This window comes from Elephantulus edwardii, unplaced genomic scaffold, assembly GCF_000299155.1.
Source record: "Elephantulus edwardii isolate Elephantulus edwardi_28Jun2011 unplaced genomic scaffold, EleEdw1.0 scaffold00067, whole genome shotgun sequence".
Lineage (NCBI taxonomy): Eukaryota > Metazoa > Chordata > Mammalia > Macroscelidea > Macroscelididae > Elephantulus > Elephantulus edwardii.
This window is the reverse complement of record NW_006399817.1, coordinates 5,463,648-5,482,016: the sequence shown is the minus strand read 5'-3', so window position 1 is coordinate 5,482,016 and position 18,369 is coordinate 5,463,648. Positions and strand designations below refer to the sequence as shown.

At 40.0% G+C, this 18,369-nt stretch overlaps 1 protein-coding gene across 1 annotated transcript; it reads left to right on the top strand.

The window, feature by feature from the left end:
- The first annotated feature begins 464 nt into the window (after positions 1 to 464).
- Positions 465 to 7,680, top strand: GPRC5D (G protein-coupled receptor, class C, group 5, member D). The gene is made up of 3 exons (XM_006888423.1): positions 465 to 1,359; positions 6,309 to 6,376; positions 7,609 to 7,680. The coding sequence occupies exons 1-3, from the start codon at positions 465 to 467 to the stop codon at positions 7,678 to 7,680; spliced, it is 1,035 nt and encodes a 344-aa protein (XP_006888485.1).
- Positions 7,681 to 18,369: the final 10,689 nt, after the last annotated feature.

Below are 18,369 nucleotides of genomic sequence, written 5' to 3'. Positions count from 1 at the left end.
TCTGTGGCATAGGAAGAAGGTAAGAAGTCTGCTTCTGTAACGAGGTACAGCCTTGGAAACCCTTTGGGGCAGCTCTATTCTGTCCTATAGGGTCTCTCTGCATTAGAATTGACTTGACAGCAATGGATTTTTGTATGTGGCAGTATTTCCTCTCCCTTTAGACCATATTTATATATAACTTTGATTCCCCACCACCACCACCAGACGACTCTAGTACTTAAATAAGAGTATTTAAATTATCTAAACAAGAGTCAAACAAAATAGAATTGTCCAAGTGGTAGTTCGAAGATGCGCACTTCACTCAGTATGTTTTTCATTTGGGAATAAGATACATCTTTCCTCCCCAAGACTACCCAAAGATGTTCATATGAGTGAACGTAAAATGATTGCATTTTCTTTCTTACTTTTTCCTCCCCCATAGGGAATCAGAAGACCATTCCCTTGAAGACCAACTATAAGTCACCATGTATGATGACTGCATTCAGTCCACTGGGGACTATTATCTCCTCTGTGACACCGAGGGTGCATGGGGCATTGTTCTGGAGTCCCTGGCAGCAATCGGCATAGTGGTCACCATTCTTCTGCTTTTGGCATTTCTCTTCCTCATAAGAAAGGTTGAAGATTGCAGCCAGTGGAATGTCCTCCCCACCCAATTCCTGTTCCTTCTAGGTGTGCTGGGGCTCTTTAGTCTTGCCTTTGCCTTCATCGTCCAACTCAATCAGCAGACGGCCCCTGTTCGCTACTTTCTCTTTGGGGTGCTCTTTGCTATCTGTTTCTCGTGTCTCTTGGCTCATGCCTCTAACCTGGTAAAGCTGGTCCGGGGTAGAGTCTCCTTCACCTGGACAACAATTCTATGCATTGCCGTTGGTTGTAGCCTACTGCAGACCATTATTGCCATTGAGTATGTGACTCTCATGATGACCAGAGGGATGATGTTTATGCACATGACACCCTATCAGCTCAATGTGGACTTTGTCGTACTCCTGGTCTACGTCCTCTTCCTGATGGCCCTCACATTCTTCGTCTCCAAATCCACCTTCTGTGGCCCATGTGAGAACTGGAAGCAGCATGGACGGATCATCTTCGTTACTGTGCTCGTCTCCATCTTCATCTGGGTCATATGGATCTCCATGCTCATGAGAGGCAACTCACAGCTCCAGAGGCAGCCACAGTGGGATGACGCTGTCATCTGCATTGCTCTTGTCACCAACGCCTGGGTTTTCCTGCTTCTGTACATCGTACCTGAGCTCTGCATCCTCTACAGGTCTTGTAGGCAGGAGTGCCCTTTACAAGGGAACACCTGCCCAGTGCAAGCCTACCAACGCAGCTTCAGAGCAGAGAACCAAGAGCTCTCAAGAGGTAATTTCTGGGGGAGCTCAGGGAATGGGGAGGATCCTCTGTGGGAGAAATGGAGAAAAATGAAGCATTAGGATAAAGTAAGAAGGGACAAAAAGAGAGTGCGTCAGATTCTAGGAGAGTGATTTAGTAGTTCAAACATGGAAATGAAGACATCAAAATAAAGAGTAAACTTTTATGAGAAAGAAGTGCTTCCGAAATCTAGAGATTTATGGGACGAGACCAACACAGGAAGGAATCACAGTCTTCAAATAATAAGAGTGTAGTTTTGAATCTTCATGCTGGGGAGAGGTATTCAGTGTAAAACCCATTAACTAGCTACAAATTAGGCTTGGACTGTGTAAACAAATAACAGATGCTGATAAGTCCAGCTGCTTTGGTAATCAAGTGCAAAAGTCAGTCCTGGCATGAGTGATAGATATTTTTTAAATTTCAGTTTCAAAGATTATTTGCCCAAATACAATAATAAATTGGTTCACGGGACTCAGCTTTTCAAAACCATAAAGACCAACAGCTTCTGAAATTCTATTTCTCAAGCCCTACATTGCTTACAAAGGTGGCAGGAAAAGCCATTAAATCTGAATCCTGGTAAAGGTTTGGGCACATAGTCATTATGGGAATAAAAGCAGCTTGCCTATGTCACATTTTCATAATCACTCTAGGGGCATATTTTTATCCTTACATATATCCACACCACCTGACCATACTTTGGTAAGTAATGAGATAAGTTATCCATTACAATAAAGATGCTTGAACTCCAACAAACTAGAGGAAATAGCCACTGATGTATCTGGCACTACGTCAAAATTCATTAGTTCTTTTTTGAAACATCTGCCCTGTGATTCATAGCTTGATATCACGGCTGTGCATCAAATTTTATGTTACAATAGGCATCTGATTCCTCACAATTTCTATCTTAATGTGGCAAGATGATGTTATTTTATATATTGTGTAGTATATATAATGTTCAGTAAGCTAAAAATTAATAGAAATCTTTCTTTTGAAATACATACTTTTTTTTAATCTGTAATCAACGTATGGGTAATTACACATTCAAATCAAATCCTGTTCAGATAGAAGCATCCATTAATTATTTTCAGCTCAGTTGACCAAGAGTCGGAAATTGATACCATACAGGCTCTTATAAAGATTTTTAACTGTTTCTAATGATGCCTGAGCAGGTAGGTTTGTGGTAGAATTGCAGAGTCAATCTTTCTTGAAGCTACATCTCATAGCTCTCAGCAGAAGATAAAACTGCTTGCATTTTGTTTTGTTTTAAGTATGTTTCCAAGAAAGACAGAAGTGGGGAAAGGCCAGAGAGAGAAAAGTTCTTAGAGCTTCATAACTCTGTCTACACTAGAACTTAGAGTAACCAATATAGTCCATGCCCTCAAAATATTAAGCTTTCTAAGGATATCTAAATTAAAGAAAAATACTTGAGGTGAATACCTGGTTTGGCCAGGATTATGCTTATTATATAAACATTCTTAGAAAAATATTGTTCAAATGGTAATCAATGCCAATACAATAAGACGTGGTAAAAAAATACAGTCTAGTAAAGAATGTAGACATTACCATGAAATTAAACAGAATAAAAGAAATATAAACTCATGAAACAGAAGCAACATTTAGGTAACCATGGGAGAGTAAAATACTGACTATTAGGGAAACGACTAAAAATTGCAAAGTTATGCTTAGCTAGGAAAAATGTGTAAATAAATACAGAATAGTAGGTGTCAGGAAAGTACACACATAATGACTATATCCTGAGAAATACTGTTTTTAAAGATTAGGAGCTGACAGTGGAGGAGCAGTTCAGTACTGTCCTTGTCTGTATTTGCTGCAGAGACAAGCACAGTGCACAGTACCACACAAGCAGGGCTTCGATCGGCAAGCACAGCCAGACTTTTGTATTCAACACTGGTCAGTCTCTAACATGACTACACCTTCCAGTTCTGGAATCCACTCACGAGAAATGTAAGGAACCTAGAGAGGTTCCATGGAGATGATTAAACAGCAGACCTGTATTGAAAGATTAAGACAATGAAACTGAGTTGGTAATTCTTACGTGTTATGTGCCTTTCCATAAACAACCCAAATTCTCACTTTAAAATTGCTACTAAGTCATTATGTCTGAGTCTATAAGATATGTATTTGTCATATGACACTTCTGATTAATGCTGTTTATAGCTGTTAATTCTGTCCTATAACTATGCTATTACCACTGGACTATGGGAACCAGAATCATTCAACGGAGACGAGAGGAGACGAGAGGAGAGGAGAGGAGAGGAGAGGAGAAGAGAGGAGAGGGGAGGAGAAGGAAAGATTACCAAGAAATATTGCAACTATGAAGACCTCGATCTCAGAGGCAATTGTACTATGTTATTTTTCCTTCAAACTCAAGCTAAAAATAGCAGGTGGAAATGAACATAAACCAGAGCAGGAGGATTTAGATTAAAGATGAAAATAAGAGTTGGTGAGCACTGAAACAGATCAGCAGAAAGGATTAAGGATTCCATTCCCTGAAAATCTTTAAAAAGAAGATTAGGTTCTATCTCTCTGAAGTGGTTTAAAGACTTAATTCCAAGATGCTAAAACATCTGGATAGAGAATTAAAACACAATCAAGCGTGCTACTCCAGGAATCGAACAAATGAGTGTAAACATTCTTTGCCCTCTGCTGTGAGTTTGTTCCTAGAAAGCTATGTAGTAATTGAACTTTTAAAACCATTAAGTATTTAAAAATGCAGAAAATTTGCAGAGATCTTAGATATAGAAGAAAATCATCCAGAAATTTTTTATGAAAGAAAAGTTTCTTTAAAATAATGACTGTTTTATATTTTAATTAGAATCATATCAAGTTTGCTAAAAACAAGACCTATCTATATTTAAATGTATAACATCACCATGTTTTTGCATCCAATATTTGAATTTTAACAAATTTTTATGATTCTTTTTTAATGTACTAGGACAGACATAGTCTTTATAACATGAAAACACAGGTCAATGAGGTGAACTAAGAAAAGTATTCCTACAAACATAAGCTTCTGTTCAGGTTATTTTCTTTAGCAAACATGACATTTTTATAAATATAGCCCTTTTGGGAGGATAATCCTCCTTGCTTTTTTTCCCCTCCAGTTTTTTTCCTTACCGGGGTTGGGGGAACCCTCAACTTGAATGATCCTAAGCAGTATGGTTTTTGTCTGCTCTTTTGTGGGAAGTTCTCTTTAAGTCATCATGAAGAGTCACACAGGTCACAGAGAGAATTGACACAAAATACAGAAGACTTGTTCTAAAGACAGACAAAGCAAGAAGAATGGCATGGATAAAAGATTCAGGAGGCTTCTACACAAGCAGGTAGTTAGGGCAACAGAAAGGTAGGAACCTGGGCTCACATGCTTTGCCTTTGAGACTCAGTTCTGCCCTTTACAAACTCTAAGACCAAATCAAGATCTTCAACTCCTGAAATTCTCAACTTCTCAAACGCTTTGTCTTTAAAAGATGATCTTCATATGAAGGCTCACCCACCCACTTACTCATTGCCATCAAGTCAGAACCGACTCGTAGCTGGGCCTCCAAAAGTTTTCCCATCTTTCTCCTTCAGAGTAACTGGTGGATTTGAACCACCAAAAAGGCACTGTATTTGGATTAGTAGCACAGTGCTTTATGGACTACACCACCTCAGCTCTGTATATAAATGCTAGGCCTTGTTTTATCACTATTCCCTGTGATGAGGTCCATGTAGGTTTGAGTCAGAAAAAAGACTCTGCTTTTTTATAAATGCACATAATAATTAAAGCTACAAGAGTTAGACTGCTTTGATTTATGACCTGATCTGATGACACAAGATAGTTAGTTATCAAGGAATCAAGTGTAAAGGAGACTTGTCTGATCACAAAGAAAAAAGGTAATTTAAGAATTCCATTCTTTTTGCTATGTAGCAAAGAAGAAGAGAAGGACATGTCATAGGATCTATCCTGGCAAAAGTGCCAATAGAAGTATGGCAGAATATAATTATAGCACACCACCATTACCAATAATAATACTATACAGGAGACAGCACATAGAATATTAGCTATAAACAGGCCTGACTCTAAGGGTTTTGTATATGTTGATAGATTTATTCCTCAAAGCAACTTTATGAAAAAAAAGCAACTTTATGAAATAGATGTACTATTATGATTATCATCATCCTTCTTTTATTCCCATCAGGAATCAAAAGCAAAAAAGCATTTAATGAATTCAGTACTGGTAGCACAAGTAACAATCAATCCTGCTCCAGGTTCACAGACTTCTGGGTCTGAGTCCTAAGATACATCTATGTCTGCGATCATCAAACAGTAAACCCATCCTGACCAAGTGCCTAACCTTAGGGAGTAGTAGAAAAGCAGACGTAGTTCCTGCCTTCATGGTGCTTACTGTCTGACTGAGGGGACAGTGTGTGGCTACTCTATGGCAATATAGAATTATCTCCACCAATCTTTAAAAATTGTTTCCACATTCCAAAATTTGAATCAAAGCTTGCATAGTACAAAGCCTAAAGAGAACTGAGACCATCTAGCGAAATATTTTTCATTTTGCCTTTAAAATGAGTGAGATGCTCAGGGTCATGCAGGTTATGCTGAGAGATTGAGGACTGTCCCACACTAAAGATCCTTTCTCTAGAAAGTAATGCTGATTCTTCCACCACTCAGTTATTAAACACAATTCCTCTTTTCCTGATCACAGAAAAATTAGCTATTTATGGCCTTCCTTAATTTTAAAAAGGTTTTTAAAATCACCTATTCTTAAAAAAAACAAAAAACTTAAACCAAGCATTCTTTCAATAGTACTTTCTTGCCTTAGAAGGTCAGGATCCTCTTGGGAAGCCATTGAGTCTTCTCATTGCCCTCGTCTGCTGTTTCCATATGAATCTCTGACACTAACCCAGCCCTTCCCTCCTTTGGCTTTCAGCCCGAGACAGTGATGGCGCTGAGGAGGATGTAGCATTAACTTCATATGGTACCCCCATTCAGCTGCAGGTAAATGTGCTGTCTATTTTCACCAGAGCAAGCACCCTTTGCTCAGGAGAGCCTTCAGGCTTCATTTCCAATGGTGTTTTCCAACCTGAGAGAGGAGAAGCAGGGGGAGAAAAGTCCGTAGAGCCAAGTGGCACTTGAGGTATCCAGATTTGACTCATATCAGAGCATGACCTGGGGGAAAGACACCATACAAGGAAAAGAGTCAGCAAAGGAAATGAAGACCCTCAACAATATAGACTGACACAGTGACTACAACAGTCAGTGGGCTTTAGCACATTGTTAAGTTTGCAGCAGCATCAGGCAGGATTTTGTTCTGTTGCACACGGGGCTGCTATCAGTCAAAGTTGATGCATTAACACCTCACAACAGAGCAACATAATGGAGGCAAGTCTTGCTTTTTTACATCTTCCCAAACCTTTCCCAAGTCTCTCCACCACTGCTACCGACAATATATTTTTAAAACAGGTAAAAAATTTAAGTAAAGAAAAAGGCCTCTTGACAGGCTTCTGTGAATGTGAAGAAGAGCAACAGTCCAGAGTTTTGCCTTAGGGACAACAAGGGGATGTTAATATGCATGAGCGGGGATCTGTTTTTAGAATCAGTTGTCTAAATGTATTCCCTGTGCCCCACTGGCTGCCTCTCTGAGTCACCATCTCCATCCAGCAGCCCAAGCTGACCCAAGAACCAGGCCAGATCTGTCATCATCATCCGGATACCCAGATGGGAATAGCAGTTATAATCTTAAGCAAAAACAGAGGGTGTGCTACTAAACTGAACTGAAGGCAGCCCAAGTTTGTGCTGTTATGGCTTGCAGATGCACAAATGCAGACAGTTAGAAATACCAAATGGAGATACAGTTCTTGCATTATAGGGACAAGAAGTAGCTACAATCCAAGGGTGAGGGTCACACTCAGACCATTAATTCCATGAAAAATCCCTCTGGTATATTATCTATGGCTTTATCTTTTTCTGGAGTTGTACATGAGTGCATGGATAGTTTTACAATTTATTATCATAAACCCTCTTGAGGGTAAGTATTTGCTTAGTGAGAAAGTCTTTCTCATCCCCTCCAAGAAGTTCTTGGATTCCTTGCAATTTCCAGTGACTTGTCAGCTCTTGAAAAACCCTACAAAATGATTCTTGCTAGTTACTATGAGGAAGGATGATAGGTAAAGAAAAATCATTCCTACTGTTGGTTCAAACAGTTGATAATGACATTTCTTTCTTTCCAGACTGTTGATCCGACACAAGAGTACTTAATCCCAAGGGCTAACGTAAGCCCCCAGCAAGATGCAGGATTATAATAAAGTCCACAGGAAACATGAGCAGTGAAAGTTTAGAAGATTCTGCTTAACTGTACCCGACGAGCCACTGGGCAGCCCATGAAGTTGTGCTGTCACGGACACCCACTCGTCCCTCTTCCTGCTTCCCAGCCTCTTCATCTATTTGGACACTTCATCACAAGTCTGTTCTTTCAAGTATAATTACAATCTTGCTGGCCACACTACCACGACTGTGTCTGTTTCTTCATGTAACTGAAAAAAATTTCTTTCCTTAGCAATTTTGTTGTTGTTGTTATTGTTGTTATGTGCTGTCGAGTCGCTTGTGACTCACAGCGACCCTACGTACAACAGATCTAAACTCTGCTCTGTCCTGTGCCAATCTCATTGTCTCTGACACACTCATCCTGATTGCCCAGTCACCGAATCAATCCACCTCCCAGAGGGCCTTCCCCTCCTGCGCCTGCCCTCCACCCTCCCAAGTATGATGTCCCTCTGCAAGGACTGGTCCCTCCTTACAACATGACCAAAGTATGTCAGACAAAGTTTCCGAATCCTTGCCTCCAAGGAGCAGCCCAGTTTAACCCTCTCCAAGATGAATCTGTTTGTTTTACTAGCAGTCCATGGTACCCTCAGCACTCTTCTCCAACACCAAAGCTTAGCAATTTGGGGGGGGGGGGATTAATTCCACTTACTAACACATCCAAAAGACAATTAATAATACTAATATGACAAATATCAATAATAATTTATTCCTAGACTCTACCTCTATTACTTTTCTATTAAGAGTCCTTAAATATAGTTGAAGGATCCTGGATGATACAAATGATCTGCACTCAAGCTTTAGCCTAAAAGTTGGTGGTTCGAACCTACCCACCTTTCATGATGCTATGAAAGAAATGCCTGGCAACTGGCTTCTATTAAGGTTAGAGCCAAGAAAACCCTCTGGAGCAGTTCTACTCTGTCGAGTAAGTGGTTGTTGTGAGTTAGAATTAGCTCACAATAACAACTCACAATAACCACAAAGTATGATTTACCTAGAATGCATGGTATATGTTACAGTGAGATCCGTGGGAGAGCCATAATTGGACAGCTCAAAATGCATAGACCCTTCTATGAACTTGAAAGTTGGCAGGTTTCCTCTCCTGATGTTAGCATCACATGCCAGCACAGTAGCACTTGTGGTGAGGTTAGCACCTTGCTTTGATGAACCAATAACAGCAAAGGAAGGGCCACCCCAGTTGATGCTCATAAAGAACTTTAAGTGGTGAACATTAAAAGCCCAGCCTGGTTGTCTCGACGCTTTTAAAGAGCCTGTGGCTCTGCACCAATGACCTTGCCTCCATTCTTCATGTAGCTCTCGTGTCCTTCTCCATGGAACCATCTGTCCTTCCTGCCCAATCCCACCAATACCAAATCCACTACTGTGGAGCTGATTCTGGCTCATGGCAACTTTATAGGGTAGAGCAGAACCATTCCATGGGATGTCCAAGTCTGTACATTTTTACAGAAGTGACTGCTTGGGACCAAGCCATCAACTTTTCATTGTCAGCCAAGTACTTAACCAGCAGGGTTCCTTCCTTCATGCTCATTTGCTACATAGAATAGAACCAAAGTTAAGGGCATACTACCCAAAGGAAACTTGGGAGTCTAATTTATCCCCCTCATATTGCAGATAAGATGACAAAACCTGAAGGAAGTGGAATTACTTGTCCAAAGTCGCAGGTTAGTGGTGGACCAAATCTTCTGGTACCTAAACTGTCCTTTTTCAGTCTACTAGGCTTCTCTAAGATGCCTGTATTTATGTCTTAGCCTATAAAGCATGTTCTCCTTGAGAGCCAGCTGAAACATTTCAGATCAGTGAGTGTTGAGTACCTGCTTTGTGAAACTTCTTTCAGAATAAAGCTAAACCTCAATGCATTTAAGAAGTGTAAGAGAGTCCTTTTTAATAGACTCTATAAATACGGATTGTCCCATAGCAAGGAATATACCCTGGACACTCACAAGCTAAAAGGAATCATGTTAAAAACAGCACTAAACAAGGCCAACAAACCCGCTTTTGAAGAGTGTACATTTTAATCGGGAAATACAACAATGCAAAGTATTTCAGAAAGATAGTCCCTTCATGTTACAGATGATTCACCACAATAACACAGCTGTGACAGAACCAGGACTAGAAACCAGGGCCCTGACTCCTGTTGCAGTATTCATCCCTTTTGTTCAAATATTTTAGTTCATTTTCTACTCATAAAACCCATTGCTGTCAAGTAAACTCCAACTCATAGTGATCTTATATGGCAGAATACAGCTGTCTCCATAGTGTTTCCTAGTTAGTAACTTTTACAGGAGTAGACAAGCCACATCTTTTTAATGTGGGGACAGGCTTGTTGGTTCAAGCCAAAGTCTTTCCATTAGTATTTCTTAGGCTTTAACTGCTGCCCCTGGTGTTCCTTTATTGTTTTCTGCTTCATCAAAATTAGCTGCTTTTTTGACTCTCTGTCCTGTTGTCAGTATTAACTAGTATCTTTGTAAAAGACTGCACAATTTTACCTTTTGTCCTAAAAGAGAAAATGAAGGGAGTTATGGTGGCCTAGTGCTGTGCTGGCCAAGAAGCTGTGCTGCAATTCCGAAGGTGCGTGGTTCAAATCCACCAGATCCACTGGAGAAGAGAGGCAATCTCCTGTGGCAGTCGGATCTGATTTGACAGTACACAACAAGAAAGAAAAAATAATTTAAAAATGAAAAGGGACCTCCGATGACCTAGTGCTAAGAAACTGCACTGCAACCCCAAACGCACATGGTTCCAATCCACAAGGTGCTCCCTGGGAGAAGGGTGGGCAATCTCCTCCCACATGATTTGCTGCCTCCGAAAAACAGCTGGAGGGTCAGGTATTGATCTGTTCTGAGTCAAGGGCAAAGAACAACCACAAGATATGAAAAACTGAGAGAAAAGTGTTTACTGGTAAATAGTAAGACTCCAATCTCTTGAAGATGTGATTCATTATTTAACAAGCCATATACAGAACCAGAGTCTGAGCAGTGAAACAAACCATGAAGCTGACACCAAGGATCTCTGGTGGCCCAGTTCTTAGAGAGTTGTGCTGCTAACCCAAAGACCATACCTCTCTAGTGGTTCAAATCCACCAAAGGCTCCTTGGGGGAAAATGTAGGAAATCTCTCCCCATGTGACTACACCCATGTAGACTTACACCCATGGAAATTTGCTAAAAGGTCAGTTGTGAGTTGATTGCAACTCAACAGCAATGAATTAGAGTTTGAATTTCCTGGAAAGAAACCAGTATCAATGAATCTCTTCGTTTTTATCCCCAAAAGGACACTCAGCACAATATTGTTTTCTTCTATCTGGTTTTGCAGGTAGGAGATATCTGTAGTCTTCTCTTTAACTGTATGAAATGCATGCTTTAAATGTTTTTCCTAAAAATAATAAAGTTGAAGACTTTGTACTAAATTGCCCCTGAAGTTTATAGTACCATTTTTTTACCAAATGATGGACTATGTATTAGACTTGGAGGTTACAAGATATAGTGTTTTTGTCAGGTTGTTTCAAGAATGAAATTTCTTTATGATTTTGTCATTATGTGCTGTCAAGTCACTTGAGACTCATAGTCACCCTATGTACAATAGCTCTGAATCCTGCTCTATCCTAAGCCAAACTTATCATCTCAGACACATCTACCTCCATTACCCTAGTCACTGAATCAATCTATCTCATCAAGGGTCTTCCTCCCTTATGCTGTCCCTCCACTCTTCCAAGCATGATGTTCCTCTCCAAGGACTTGTCCTTCCTTGCAACATGCCCAAAGTATGTTAGACAAAGCTTCAGAATCCTTGCCTCCAAGGAGCAGCTTGGTTTCACCCTCGCAATGATGAACCTGTTCGTTTTCTTAGCAGTCGATGGTACATTCGATACTCTTCTCCAGCACCAGAGCTCAAAGGCATCAATTCTTCTGTTATTTTCCAGTTTTATAACACATAGCGTGTAACAAGAAAGACTGTGGCCTGAATCAGGCACACCTGAGTCTCCAGACTGACATCATTGCTTTTCATTACTCTGGAGAGGTTCCTGACAGCCAACTTTCCCAGTGCAATTTGTCTTTTGATTTCCTGGCTGCTTGGACCAAGACTATTGATTGTGGAGCCAAGCAAACTGAAGCTGTTAACAATCTCAATCTCTACATCATCCACAATGATGCCACCAATTTGTCCAGTGTTGAGAATCTTTGTTTTCTTGATGTTGAGCTTCAATCCATATTGAAAGCTGTAGTTCTTGACCCTCTGCAGCAAACACTTCAAGTACTCCTCCGTTTTCGCAAACAAGGTCGTGTCTTCTGCGTTATGCAAGTTGTTGATAAGTCGTCCTCCAATCTTGATGCCACATTTCTCCTCATAAAGGCCAGCCTCCTGGCTGATGTATTCTGCATATAGATTGAAAAGATATGAAGATAGGACACATTCCTGGCATATACCCTTTCTGATTTTGAACCATGCAGTGTTTCCTTGCTGTGTTCTGACAACTGTCTCCTGGTCCAAATATAGATTTCACATAAGCACAATCAAGTGTTCTTAGATTCACATTCTTCCCAGAGTCAGCCACAGTTTGTTGTGATCCATACAGTCAAATTCCTTTACATAGTCAATGAAACAAGGATAGACATTCCTCTGGTACTCTCTGCTTTCAGCCAAAATCCATCCAACATTAGCTAAAATATCCCGAGTACCATGGCCTCTTCTAAACCCAGGTTACACGTGATTAAAAAGGGAGATCAAATGCCCAGAAAGATCTAGTAAATGCTGTCAAGTCTTAGGAAGAATACTCCTATCTCCACATCAGCAAATTCTTTGAGCAATTTTCCACATTATCTCTCTAACACTTGTCTTTCAGTCTGCTCTATTGTGGTGGCTTGTAAGTTGCTGTGATGCTGGAAACTAGGCCAGAGTTTCAAATAGCGGCAGTGTCACCCATGGTGGACAGGCTTTACTAGAGTTTTCAGACCAAGATAAACTAAGAAGCAGGGCTTGCCATTCACTTCTGAAATAACAGATCCTCAAAATCCCTCTGAATAAAATCAGAACACTGTTGAATAAAGCACCAAAAGACGAGTTCCTTAGGTTGGAAGGTGACTGGGGAACAGCTGCCTCTTCAAAGTGAAGTCTGCCTTAATTATGTGGTTGGAATAAAGCTTCTATCCATTGAAAGACTGTCATTTGTTGATGTGGCAAGACTCAAAATGAGGTGAAACTATTGCAAGCATCCATTACACACTGATGGCAACAATGGGCTAGAGTACGGTGGAAATCATGAGGATGCCCCAAGTTAGGACAAGGCTTGTTAGCTGTTCACAGAGTTATGAGTCATAGTTGACTGCACTTAACAACAATCCACAATCTTTGCTCTGTTCTGTGATATTCTAACTTATTCACCTGACCAGCTGACAAAGACTCTTCTCGTATGTCATAACTAAGATTCCTGAAAGACATCAGTTGGTGTTCCTGTCTAGTACTTCTTTCTCATAAGCCAAGCTCTTAAATTACAACCAGCCTGGGGATCTGCTGCCTTGGATCAGGTAGCCACCATTGGCCCAATCAACTCTTGGCTTTGTTGTATAGTAGAGAACTTTGTCCCATTTCTGTTCCTTCTGTGGGAAACTGTTCTTGTTGTTGTTAAGTGCCATAGAGTCCTAGATGACCCAAAGCAACTCTATGCATGAAAATCTTGAATGCAAAACTTTCATCTTTTCCCCAAGTTTACAGAGTTTCCAGAGGCAAGATTTTTATGGCAGTGGATGCCACTTCTGCTTCCAAGCCTATTTTATTCAGGAGATCCACAAATACTTATCTTCCCAGCCTGGAAATAGCCCCATCCTTGTGGCCAAAATCCTTTTTAAATATGAGGCCAAATCAAATCAGCTCGCACTCTGTTGTGAGCAGCAGCCACATCCTAGTCTCAACCCCAAACCAGAAAATATACCTTAGCACAAACTGGCCATTCCACTTTGGCAGCAAAAAATTCCTCTGGACAGCAGAGGGAGGCATAGCATGAACTCTAAGAGTTTAATCTTGGAAAGCATAGGCAATTATAGAATATTTTTGTGAAATGTATCTTCATTTCTATTTGTGTCACAATCCCTATAAAGCTTAACAATAAGCTTCTAAGTAGAGATCTATAAAGAAATGACTTTTTAAAACAGATTAAGCTATTCATGATTAGTAAAGTGTACTAAATTCAAGTATTATTTAGAGATCTAAATCCACTTGTGTGTGTTATGGGTTACATAATTTGAAAGCTATTTTGTCTCAAGTATTTTAGATTGCCCTGGATTTTATCTTTTTATCTGATTTTATTATTTTATCCAAAATAAAGAGCATTCATTTTTAAAAAATCAAAACTTTATTTTAAAGTACCTGTCTGGGTAGAATCTATGTATTCCTCATCCTGATGTTTCTGATTCAAAGAGCATCAAAGATTTGTTTCCCTCCACACTAAATCTCATAAGCTCCTGTAAGCTCCAAAGATCATCTACTTAGGCTATATGTCAACTTGCTATCTGGCTAAATGAAACATTTATTTCTCTATTCTTTCTTCTTTTAAATAAGCTCTCCTGCATTGTCCAGATTCATATCTTCTTATCCTTTGTTGCCCCTTCCACATTCTCCTGAAATATTTGCTTGTGAGATTGGGACACAGTATTGTTACACAGAAAGCCCAACTTAAGTTGTTGCCAGAATAGGAGGATTTTTTCCCTTTATTCCCTCTAAGGTGTTAAACAAGGTATTTCTGTAGTATTTTTTTCCAATTAGCCTAGTCATCTATTTTTTAGAGAAAGCAATAAGGAACAATATAGAAATTCTCTGTTTTGCGGGTTTTCCCCTGCCTTGGTAAAAAAGCCCCAATGTTTTTAATCTGGAGTTGGCACTTTCACTGAACATAAATGCTGCTGAGCACAAAGCCATTAATGTAGGAGATGTGCTTGACATCTGAGTTAGGAGACATTTTCTTGGATTTGAGTATGTAGTCCCAGGGGTAGAGGTGGGAGCAGAGGGATGAGGATGTGCAGGGGGAAATCACAATGGTCAGGAGGCACAATTTGGTGGGTAGAGGGAGGAGGTGAAGGAAATTGAAAAGATCTAGTGGGGACCTAAAAAGGCAGGGTAATGATGGGTATAGTTCAGTGGTGCTTGATCTTATAAAACAAAATGTATGGGAGTGATTGTATGAAACACAGTTTAAATGAAGGAAAGTATGAAACAAAATGTATACCAATACTATATACAAACCAATATAAAATAATTTTTTTCAAAAAAATGCCATCAAGGCTCAGCCAGTTGTAAGCTGTTTCTCTCTTGTGAGAAATCATGTTTGCTGCTGTTAAAAGCCAAAGATTTAGAGTGTGTTTGCATTTTAGCAGACACTAGGACATATTTATCCAAAGGACTTGAGAAGACACAAAATTTTGCCATTGCTTAAAACCTTTTTACAAGAATACTCAATATCTAAGGGGCACTAAGCTTCTGTTAAGGGTGATGGGGAAATTTGGGACAGATAAGGATGATGGTTTAACATGACGAACATACATGTTTTATGCAAATAATGATGTATTGTGCTATTATTTGCATGAGCGCTTTAGTCTTTTATGTATATTACACATATTATATGCATATATGTTATTTTGTGTGAACATGATATGTGAAATATTATCAATAATGTCACTGAACTGTACATGTAAAGACGATTGAGATGGCAGATGTTTTGTTAAATATGTTATTGTTACATACACTTTTGAAATGCCTTTCCTGGACCTGCCTTTAATGACATCACCAAAAAAAATCAGCATGATTGGATGCTGTGATGGTCAAACTGGTGTTTTTTTGTAGTCAGAGAGGTAAGTTTATTATAAATTTTTATGTTTAGCTGACCCATCTGGTGGCCTAATAAGTAAAGAGTTGTGCTGGCAACCCAAAGGCAAGCAGTTCTAATTCATTATCTGCTTCTGTACACAGAAAAAGATGGCGTTCAAACGTGAGCCAATTAAGAAGTGACAATAATTTAGTCTTTTAAATGCCCTTTTTCAGAGACTAGTGATCTGACAGGAAATGAGATGCATACATGTCTTAAAGATTGTTTTCTGATATCTCAAATCAAGTCAGACTTTTCAAGGAGGTTTGTCAAAATGGTACAAGGTTCAGCACCACAGCAAACCCAGGTTACTTCATACTGCACATTGACAAAGTAATGTATAAAGTGAAAGAATGTTTCTCCAGATATAACAGCACTAGTTTCATTTAGCCGTGGTTAAATGCTCAAACACTGTGACACTAATGTGTCAAATGTGTTAATGGTGCTATGGCAGACAGTGTTCGGTGGCGTTCCCCGATTTAGGTGAGCTTGGAAGCAGGAGTGGCATCCACTTCCATAATACCTTGCCTCTGTGAAACCCTATGAACCTGGAGAAAGGAAGAAAGTCACACAAGTGTTGAGAACTTTCATTCATACAGTCGCTATGAGTCACCTATGACTAGACAGCACTTAACAACAGTCAAAAGGAGTAGTTAAGGGGAAAGGGATGTGGGAAGGTTCTCAGAAATATCCAGGGACATTTGTTCCCTGATGTTTGTAAGATGAACTGAGTTTTACATTCAAGGCAGGTAGTTGGCAGGCTCCTTGCTGATGGTGCATTCTTTAAGTTTTCTCTCAGTTTTCTAGCCAGGGTAACTTGATTGCAAATTCTTAATTTCTAGAATAACGATCACACAGCTAGCTAATCAATCAGGTTAATAGACTACATAAAAATGGGAATCCAGAGCACTGGATTGTGCTCATACAAAACCTATACTTGAACCAGGAAGCAGTCCTCAGAACAGAGCAAGGAAACACTGCATGGTTCAAAATCAGGAAAGGAGTGCATCATACCTGTCTCCATACCTTTCAATCTATATTGAAATTTATCTGTTTCATATGCAGAACAGATCATTTGGGAGGCTTGGCTTTATGAGGAGAAATGTGGCATCAGGATTGCAGGAAGACTCATCAAGAATATGCATTATGCAAATGATACCATCTTGCTTTCTGAAACTGAGAAGAACCTGAAGCATTTGTTGCAAGAAGGTCAAGAACTGTAGTCTTCTATATGGATTGAATCTCAACATCAAGAAGACAAAGATTCTCACCACTGGGTGAATTGGCAGCATCATGCTAAAGAAGAGATTGAGATTGTTAACAGCTATAGTTTGCTTGGCTCAAATCAACACACTTGGCACCAGAGGTCTGGAAATAAAAAGACGGATTATGTTGAGGAAATCTGTTCTCAGGAACCTGTGCAAAGTCCTAAAGAGTAATGATGTCAGTCTAGGGACTAAAATGTGTTTGATCCAGACCATGGTCTTCACAATTACTTGATAGGCATCCGAGAGCTAGACAATGACTAAGGATAAAAGAAGAAGAATCAAAGCCTTTAAGTTGTGGTGCAGGAGAAGATTATTAAACATAGCATGGACCATCAGAGAGCAAATATGTCTGTCTTGGAGAGGGTGAAACCAAGTTTCTCCTTGTTGTTATGTGCTGTCGAGTTGCTTGTGACTCATAGCGACCCTATGTACAACAGCCCTAAACTCTGCTCTGTCCTGTGCCAATCACACTGTCTCTGATACACCCATCCCGATTACCCCAGTCACTGAACTGATCCACCTCATAGAGGGCCTTCCACTCCTGCGCTGTCCCTCCATCCTACCAAGCATGATGTCCCTCTCCAAGGACCTGTTCTTCCTTACAACATGTCCAAAGTATGTTAGACAAAGCCTCAGAATCCTTGCCTCCAAGGAGCTGCCGGGTTTAGCCCTTTCCACGATGAATCTGTGTGTTTTCCTAGCAGTGCATGGTATTCTCAATACTCTTCTCCAGCACCACAGCTCAAAGGCATCAATTCTCCTTCTATCCTCCCTAGTCATTGTCCAACTCTCTGACGCATAACAAGCGATTGCAAAGATCATGGCCTGTATCAGATGTACCTTAGTCTCCAGAGAGACACCATTGCTCTTCAGTACTTTGGAAAGGTCACTAGCAGCAGATTTTTTAAGTTCCATTTTACATACTTTGGGCACTTGTCAAGAAAGACTAGTCGTTAGAAAAGCATTATCTTTTTTATGCTCCCTGTTCTAGCTAAAAAAAAAAAATTAAAAAGAAATGAATTATCATGCTTGGAAAGGTGTAAGGATGGGAGTGAAAGACCCATGATGAAATGGATTGACCTGATTGTCAAATGGATGGACAACTTGGGTAATGGAGGTAGGTATGTTGGAGTCAGTGAGACTGGCTCAGGATTGGGCAGGGTTCAGAGCTACTATACATAGCGTTGCTATGAGTCAAAGGCAACTGATGGCACATAACAACAAGTAACTATTATTATAGTCCTAAACTTGAGCAGCTGTTTACTAGCATCCTAAATGTAGTTGACTATTGACTATCATCCTAAACTTGGACAATTATTAACCATCATCCCAAACTTAAGCAATTATGTCTAAGCTCCTTCCACCATCACTTCAAGGAGGAAAGTTGGGCAATCTCCTTCCCCATGATGTATATTGTTGTTATGAGCCATCAAGTCACTTGCGACTCATAGCAACCCTATGTACAACAGCCCTAAACCCTGCTATACCTTGTGCCAATCTCACTGTCTCCAACACACCTGTCCTGATTAC